This window comes from Vicia villosa, linkage group LG1 (assembly GCF_029867415.1).
Source record: "Vicia villosa cultivar HV-30 ecotype Madison, WI linkage group LG1, Vvil1.0, whole genome shotgun sequence".
NCBI classification, from domain to species: Eukaryota; Viridiplantae; Streptophyta; class Magnoliopsida; order Fabales; family Fabaceae; genus Vicia; species Vicia villosa.
Window position 1 is genome coordinate 97,115,376 of NC_081180.1, and position 9,735 is coordinate 97,125,110.

The 9,735-nt window shown below is 31.3% G+C and overlaps 1 protein-coding gene across 2 annotated transcripts; it reads right to left on the minus strand.

The window, feature by feature from the left end:
* Window positions 1-5,806: 5,806 nt before the first annotated feature.
* Window positions 5,807-9,453, minus strand: LOC131643636 (thioredoxin Y1, chloroplastic). 2 transcript variants are annotated; one of them, XM_058913908.1, is made up of 5 exons: window positions 9,119-9,451; window positions 7,278-7,366; window positions 6,932-7,109; window positions 6,506-6,576; window positions 5,807-6,374 (listed from the first exon to the last, which is right to left on the minus strand). In XM_058913908.1, the coding sequence occupies exons 1-4, from the start codon at window positions 9,287-9,289 to the stop codon at window positions 6,511-6,513; spliced, it is 504 nt and encodes a 167-aa protein (XP_058769891.1). In that variant the 5' UTR covers window positions 9,290-9,451; the 3' UTR covers window positions 5,807-6,374; window positions 6,506-6,510. The 2 variants fall into 2 exon arrangements, with proteins under 2 accessions (XP_058769891.1, XP_058769892.1); XM_058913909.1 differs by lacking the exon at window positions 5,807-6,374 and having other exon boundaries at window positions 6,502-6,576; window positions 9,119-9,453.
* Between the last annotated feature and the right edge of the window lie 282 nt (window positions 9,454-9,735).

The window sequence follows — 9,735 nt, forward strand, 5'->3', positions numbered from 1 at the left end:
AATCTTTGGAATTGGTTATGCAAAGCTTTGAAGATTAACAATCATATTCAAGATTAAGAGGGCGTCTGGAACATTTGTAATAGAACCTAGTCTGATCAATGTAAGTTAATCTTTAATGTTGCTTTTATCCATTTGTTCAATGTTGTTTGGATTGCTGGAAACACAATGTCGGAGTCAAAGAGAAATTCATCACTACTTCTTCTCCTTCTTCTTCTTCTTCTTCTATTTCTTTCATTCTATCGGCTTGTTCCCAAACTGTAAATAATTATAAATTTTCTTCATTTATCAATATTCATGATTTTTAGATGCTTAAATATTTTAAAGTTAGAGTTCAACCTCCTAATGCTCATAAAGTTCTGGAAGTTATTTAGAAGTCGCCTCCGTATAACTGGATTAAGATCAATTGTGATGGAGCATCTTTTGACAATTCGGGTCCCTCTTCTTGCGGTGGTATTGCCAGAGATTATGACGACCATTTTCTTGGAGCTTTTGCTATCTTTTTAGGAGTCTTGAACTCTCTCATTGCTGAACTCTTCGGTGCTATGTCAGCAAATGAGTTAGCTAATGAAAATGGTTGGCATAATTTATGGTTAGAATCATATTCTATAGTTGTGGTTCAAGCTTTTAAACCCCTTTCAAAGTGCATTGACAAATTTGAACCAAATGGATAAATTGTATAAATATCACTGCTAATATATCTTTTGTGGCTTCTCACATCTATAAAGAAGAAAGTAGATGCGCTGATTCTCTTACTAACATAGGTCTTTCAGTGACAAATTCTATTAATTTCAGATTTATGCCTATTTTTTATGACATATTTTGTAAAGAATAGGTTTGATTTGCATTTCTTTAAATTCATTTCTTCTTTAGAGGGTTTTGGGACAGTCCCCCCTCTCTAGTTTGTATCAATTTCCTTTTTATATTTATTGAGATTAAAAGTAGTGTACTGTCAGTGTCAGTGTAAACTAATTTTATATCATCATTCAATAGAATTATAATATTCAGACATGTCATATTTGTTGGAACACAACAGAATAAGATGAACAAGATGAAGATAGAAGAATAAAGAAAAAAGTGTAACTAACTTTTATTCAATTGAAAACGGTTACAAGAAGGATTCTACACTGTTACCAATTACATATCAAAACTGCAATATATATTAAATGCATATTGGACCAAATTAATTAAAGCCCAACACAAATCTCAAAATAAATAACACCCAAACACTTTGAATGTGCAATTACATTTCAAACAATATCAATATTTTAAAATTAAAAGTGTAATTTAACAGGATACATGTTCGTAATTAATTAATTATGTAAAAATATTTTATAATGTAAATGCATACTTTTTTTCTCGTATTATCATACCGTGTATACTTAATATTCTTCTTTTCTTCCATAGGTAGAAACAACAGTGTAATATTCCTCTTTAGCTTGTTAATAATAATAATACTATTACTCGTTGTACAGTATTATTCAGTTTTATAGTACTGAAATAAATACGTGTGATATTTATATTTATTGAATGATAGTGAGAGTTGAATAAACTGATTAGGCCGTCTAAGGTGTGGCTGAAAATGGAACAGCGTTGTGACGCCACGTATATAAATTGACCAATCACAGTAACGGTTTACACTATCATGGTAGACCGGTAGTTTGTTTACGAAATGTGGATTGATGGTGAAACTTCAGCGTAAGACAATGCTCCTACAACGCGTTAAGTGCGTCTTGTCTTTAATACAACACCAAACCGGTCGGACCGGTTCAACTAAAAAAATTAGACTTATTATCGGTTCGATTGAGTTATTAAGATTTAAGAGTTATTCAAAAATAGTTGATTGAAATGATAAAGATCTCTTTTAATTTAATTAGATATATTGTAGAAGATATTTGATTTATATAAAAAAAATTATGATTTTAATGTTATATTTTAGTTGATTTGAGAAATTGATTTCCTATTTTAAATATATATTATGTGGTTTGACCAATAAATTTAATTTAGCAAAATTATATTATCTTATAATATTCTCTTATTCAAAAATAGTGTTAAAGTTTTCATGTTTAGTGACTAGTTTATCTAGACGAAATCGATCATAATTAGCCCCAATAAAAAAATTTACTATTGGAAGGGATTGATGATTGAATTGTCACCCACCCTTGAAATGTATATGCTTGCTTTTCCGTCCACATTAATTTCTCTCATAACTTTATGTGAAAAGCTACATTTTAATAAAAATATTAATTTTTTTATCAAAAATAATTTTAGCTTTTTCTTGAAACTTGTTGAAAATACCAAAAAAAACAATATTGTTGTAGTTTGAACTTCAACAATCCACATCCATTTAAACCAACTAATAAATATCATATTGATTATTTCACTCACTCATTTATAACTTTATTTGAATGCAATAGTAGTTGTCTTTGTAAAGGTTTTGAGTTTGAATCAATAAAAATTGTAATAAAAATATAAAAAAGGTTAAAAAATTTGAGGAATAATCATTCTTTCTATTTTTTTTTTTTTTTTTAGTTACATCTAAAAATTATACATATATATATATATATATATATATATATATATATATATATATATATATATATATATATATATATATATATATATATATATATATATATATATATATATATATATATATATATATATATATATATATATATATATATGAGGAGAGATATATTTATTCCAAGAGTAAGTGTTGAACACTTACTCCAAATCTTAACCATTGATTTTCATTAATCTAACGGTTTTAATTAATCATTTAATCTAATTATTTTTAAAAATATTGTTTAAGTAAAAAATTAATTAAACCCGTTAAATTGATGATAATCAATAGTTAAGATTAGGAGTAAGTGTTCAACACTTACTCTCTCGGAGTAAATATATCTCTTTTATATATATATATATATATATATATATATATATATATATATATATATATATATATATATATATATATATATATATATATATATATATATGAGGAGAAATATATTTACTCCAAGAGCATGTGCATCATATCATACGTCATGTATTTAGTTGACACATCCATATTTATGGAAAAAAGTGCTTATTACGTCAATGAGGTTTATCTTAGATGATTCATTGACTTCGAACGGATTCATGAGTATAACTAGGGGCTGCTTGTTTGATATACATATACTTGAAGTTAGCTGAAAGTTGTCTTTGGAAGATCAAACAGATGACAACAAGCTACAGGCTACTTACTGTAATATATTTGCACTTTTACTTTTACTAACATTTCATAACAATTATGCTACACCATTACTAATATTTCATTTGTACCATTTTCAGGCATGGATCCTCCAGAACTTTTCACGCATCTCCAGCTAATTATATATTGATGACTACTCTGAAGATCAACCACATGCTTGTGCATTCGTCCCACTCATAAGGAATTAAGCGATTGAGCCCTTTCGAGTGTTTCTTAATCGCGTTGCAGCAGTTATATATGTTTTCAGTCATACGACGATCACAGTAAGACGTGTCCCTTGGATGACATAGCCTTTTACTCTTGTAGCGCGTGCTTGATGCATCCACATTTGCCTGAGCGAGTCATGTGCTAGTTCGAGTTTCTATAGGGTGTTCAAAGACACATCTTTGTATCTGCTCCTCCCACTATGCTCTGCTAAGATATTGATGTGATGTTTGATGATTTATATAACCATTTGGTACTAGAGGGATCACGAAGTGTGTCATCTCCTTAGTCATGAAATAGTGCATTCGACTATATTTAATGGTATTTCAGAGTGTCATATCCTTACACGACATCAAATGTTCATAGAAATCCACCTAGGAAAGTTCATCAAGAGATATAATAGGAGGAGAAGACTAGGGCACATCATGTCGTTGATGTTTTACTTGCATGTCGTCATATTATGGATACTTGCGGGTATAAAGAAATGAGATTTTCTAAAAGTCACTCCTATGAAGTTTACTATAGTTGTCATTCTATCTGAGGCACATACAACATTGCAGTACAAAAGACAGAGAAGGAACTATGGGGCAGATATATCGAGTAGTATTTGATAGCAATCATATTATGAATTCTATATAATATTATTAAAGTTCTTTGTGAAATGGTCTTTTGGACTGGCTGCATTTTGTAAAACAACAACATGGAGAAGTGTTCAAAGTGTTCAAGTTGATCTAGCTTGGCCAAGCTGTATGAAGGTGCAGAAAGAACACATAATGGACACGATGTCCCAACATGCAGCTCGACATCTAGGCCTTGCACATCCGGACATGCTGTTGCATTTTGGAAGATTCTCTGATCAAATATTGGATTAGATTTTATTGTTATTAAGTTAACAATATGATTATATGATTTGTTGGACAACTGTGAAGATCAAATCAAATTTAAAGAGATTTAAATTTGAATTTGTAATAAACCAAATCACATCTTCTTATTGGAGTTATTCAAGGAACAAATCAAATATCCCTTAGAATCTCCATTATTTTTGGATGAAATCAAATCTCAAATCCATGAAGAAAAGCCCAGAAGAATTATAATATATAAGGAGGACACAACATGCTTTGGAATTCCAGCATTTAAGTATTCACATTTAAGATTTTTAGAGTGTTAGATTTTATGTCTTGTATTCCACGCTAATGCTCTAATGGGACTAGTGTATATTTTATATGTACACCTCTATGTTTCAGTAATTTGACATAGAAGGTTTGTATAGTTTAGTTGTAAAATTCAACATCATTCTTGTTGATTGAAATTGATCTCTAGGGTTTAATGGTTGTAACATCCTATCACGGATTGTGTGATAGAGAAGAAAGTGAGTAAGTTATCAAATTTAGGGGGAGACTCTAAATAGAAAGCCATTGGATAGTGTTAAGAAGCGGCATTGAACAACATGGGTTTGTTATTGCTTATAAGTCTAAATGTACTAAGCTACTATTAATGAATTTCCTTTCTTTGGGTTTTGGACTCAACCCTCCAAACATAGGTGTGGTTTCACCGAACTGAATTACCAATTCTCTATGTTATTTATCATTTTTCAGCTCCATCAACTTGCACAACTCATATTATTATATTTGTGTTGGTTATGGTATAACTTGTTGAACCTGTTGTCGGAGCATCGTGTTCGACATTTGTCCACGAGGAACATAATTTCAACTATGGTTTATAATTTGCCATTCTGATAGTACTATGAAATTTCAACTATGAATTATGAATTGATTCTAATATATGACATTTTAATTTTATTATATGTGTGTGTAGTTTATTTGATAATAAATTTAATAGTATTATGAAATTTCATTTATGGATTATGAATTGATTTAAATATATGACATTTTAATCTTGATCTTATTATATATGAGTGTCTAGTTTAATTGATAATAAATTTATTATGATAATATACTTATTTCAAATAACACTTTACATTAGTATACTTATTACATCAGCGTATTTTTTTAAAAATGTAAAGCCTTATTATTTAAGGGTTATCAAAAATAATGTAAAGCCTTATTATTTAAGGGTTATCACAGAAGTATACTTCTGTCAATTGTCAATTTTATGGAGATGCATCTCCCTACAAATTTAGAGCAAAATAATGGTATAACTCACTTAGTAAGGAATCTGGTGTATATGAGATGTGTAAGGAGATATACTTTCAAAATTTGTGGTTATCCACCCCTAAGGGTGGGTAGGACAACCCCCTCGTAGAAATCCTGGTTCTTTTTCTCATATGAATCATGTTATTCCTAGTATTAATAACACTAATGGTGCAAACTATACCATATCATTTTAAAGCATCTTATTTAAAGAATAAATTGTTTAATTAAAGTCATATTGATTGTGAATTTATAATTGTCTATAAAATATTTAAATTGAGTTACTTAAAGTAATAATATCCAAATATTACCACGGACTGGACCCGGTTATAGGCTGCCTATAATCACGCCTGTTTGCTGTATATATTGGGTTGCAATGTGATTTATACATTGTTGCTGGGGTAAGTAAGGTTCAATTTGTGCTTTGCAAACAAGAAAATAACTCCAACTTTCCTACAGTTCCAATTTGTTTTTGAACCGACAAAAGACAACAAAAGTATACATGGTGTAAAATTAAGATATTGATCAATTAGATGACAACAAACAAAAATATTGAAGAACACGCAAACTGAGTACTTGTGAATTTTTTAAAACACCTACTACTAATTAAACAGTCTAAATTTTTACTGGCTTGGATCTTGGCATAAAAAATGTGATAAATACAGAAAAAAAGTCTGAATGAAGTTGAAGCAGCAGTTTGATCCTCCTATCCAATCATGTATATGATCCAACATTCCAATAGACACACATCCATGTTTTCATTTTAACTGAAAAAAAGTAGCAAAATTTAGAGGGCAAGGGATTTTAAAGAGTTTTATTAGTCTCATAAAGATGTCCTAAAGCGAGTATTTTTCAAATAAAATGGCACTTAACTAATAGTGTAACAATGAAGACTTACCAGGGTTATTGCTTAACTTTGAGACTGGTTTCTATGCGTTCAATTAGCTTATCCGCAGTTAATGCTCCCTCCTGAAAATTAAAAAAAAAATGTTTATTTCTTACTTTAAGAGTGTCGGTAAAGGTGAACATTCCAACATCATGTAATTACGAACTATATGACTCTTCTACATGCAAGTAGTCAAATATCGAGCTTTCCGATGAAACTAACTATCTATAAATGATGCTTCAAGCTTCAACAAAATTGAAGACTACAAGTTCAATAAACTAAAGAATATCCGAAAACATTGCAATTTTGCAACACTGCTAATGCAAATAAAGTTTTATAAATAAAAAGCATCAAATTCAGCTAGGTTTAAATCAAATGTCATGTCATGTAATTTAAGTCATTGCAACAGAAACAGGAAGAAAATATAACACAACTTACAAAGCGATCGAAAGGCTCTCCATCCTTAAAGATGATGAAAGTTGGCAATGCCTCAATTTTGTATTTGTTGGCAATGCTGGGATACTTCTCAGTATCAATCTTAACTACTTGTATCAGATCGTTAAGCCGCGTGCTTACTTCCTCAAGTACGGGAACCATGAATTGACAAGGACCACACCTGTAAACCAGCAATGGATTACAGAATAGATGTGATTATAATTATAGAAACAAAAGGTCATAAGTTCAAACGGTTTAAGTATGAAATATGACCAGTTAAAGGGAAAAGACTTCAAACCCAACATGAAGAGATAAGAATACAATGGAAAACACGCGGGGTGAAAGTTACCAGGTTGCATAGAAGTCAACAAATACGGGCTTGTCAGAGTTAGCAAGCAAATCATCAAAAGAGGAAAATGTTTGTTTCTTTGCTTGAACCTACAGAACATAAAATCCAAAAATACTGGTCAGTTCTCAATTGATTGTTGCAGAAGCAAGAAAGTTTAGTTTTAACAGGTTTGAGTGCAAGTATGGACGGGCACTGTTCATCATCCTTAATGCCATAGTTTTAAGGTATTTAAAACACTGACAAATTCTGGTGATGCAGGGCACAAGGCAACAATGAAATAAGGGAAGCATTTGAATAAACAGCTTAATGGAGTATCTATTTGATCATATGAGAAGTTATGTCTTATATGCGGTGTTTTAAACAAAGGTATGTGATTGAAATCGTAACATGACAGCAATTGAGGCTGCACGAACGCATCTGACCATGATTCTCCACAATATCAGTAATCCCAACATGATCATAACAGATGTTTAAAACCCTACTTAACAAAGCATCTCTAATGAGGATATCTAAGTGTATTTTAAAGAAAGAGAAACCTCTTTATTTTTTTTCTATTGAAGAAATTTGACGTGGCAAAGTGGATAGTATAAAAATGACAATGTTGTTTATGGCGGATGGTGGTCCATATCGGAGAGCCAAAATCCCGCCATACCAGCCGATTTGCGGCACTGTTATAGCGGAAAAACCCGCAATATCGGCCGATATTTACCATTGCAAAGAGCCCAAAAACTGGCATGTATATCCATCATAGCGCCATGGTGCCGCTATTTGATAACAGTGGAAAATGGTAGAAGTGGCTTAAATAAGATGTCGAATAATCATTAATGTTTGGTTCATAATAAAATATCCTATCATCATTAATATAAGACACCTTATTTTTTTACCATTAGAGCAAAATATGAGTGGAAGAGAATGGAGGGGGAGAGGATAAAAATCTTTGTAGCACAGACACCTTCTCTGAACAAATATGTGTCCGGTGTCCAATACCGACACGACGCCAACACATGTGACTACATTCAACTTATTCAATTTTTCAAAAAATGGACCAAGGACTTGTTTTTTTATTTTGGACTTACATGTCCTTTCTTTTTATTTGATCTTAAATATGATAATGATGAAAAAGGTAGATTTACATTTTTTCTTCCATTAAAATCCCTATATTTCTCTATGAAGAACCAGACATACCCTAAAACGAGATTCGGTGTAGATGGTAATCAAATAGGTGGTAGGTCCAAAAGAGTAAGCATAAATTTCGGTCCTCGATCTTTCTTTTATGATAGTCCCACAATTGCGGTGCACATTAGCGACTCCATTAGAACCGCATCAGACCATTTTAGCCATGTTAGTTCAATTCTTCTCACCAAAAAAAAAAATTTAAATTTTAAACTCCAAATCTCAATCTTCTTTGCAAAGTTGCAATGTGCTTCAAGCAATGATAATGAGTGCATAACACCTAAACCGCAACGACCACAATTTAAAAATATGGAACAAACTAATTTAGATAGCTTTGAAAATAATCTACAAAACAGTTTCTGAGGATTTGATAAGTTATTTATTCAATAAATTTTTAAAAACACCTAAACAAATGCATATTTCATGAAATAACCCTAAATAAATTCTAAAGAGGTCCTATAGTCCACATCTCCATACTACTATACAAGATGATATGATATAATGATTCATAAATGAAAGAAATAACAAGTCAAAGCATCATATCATAAAGAATGAAGAGGTTATTATTCTATTCAGCATTAAGTTCCAAAAATCTGGGAAAATCAATCCAAATGGAACTGAATCGGTTATCCAATAATTAAAAATAAAAATGGAAGATATTAGGTTACCAGGAATCTAGGGCGGGAGGAAGCGGGAAGACGACGAGTACCAATTGGAAGGAAGCGAGTTCGGACAGGAAATTGAAGTTGCGGCGAAGAAGACGAAGCTCCCACACGAGTGCAAGAGTTCAAAGAAGATAGGGTTATGGAAGAGGAGGAGGGTGAAATTGAAACGGCCATGGTGAAGTCAAAATGTGAGCGAGGAAGAGAATGGATTGGATAATAATCAGAGAAATAAAAAATAGCTATTTGTTTGGCATTCGACGGAGAAATTTATAAATAATAATATCCCACAAGGAAACCAATTGGTCTGGACTTGTGTGCTAGTACTAACGTTTTGCTCTCACTTTCACATTCACCTTCTCCTTCTCCCATTTTTATATTATTTAAATTTAATTAATTAATTAAATTAGCCTATCCAAGGTCTGATGCATTTTTCGCATGTCTTTTTTTAAGCCATAATTTAGCATATCCAATGACCTAGGGTGGTGAGTACTAAAGTGTAGTACAAGTACAAATGTTAAAAGTTAGAGAGAAAAATGTTTAGAGAGAGAAACTCTATCATCTCTCTAAACTTAGGGTTTCTCCTTCTTAGAGATTGCTGCCTCCCTTTCTATAGGGGCCCT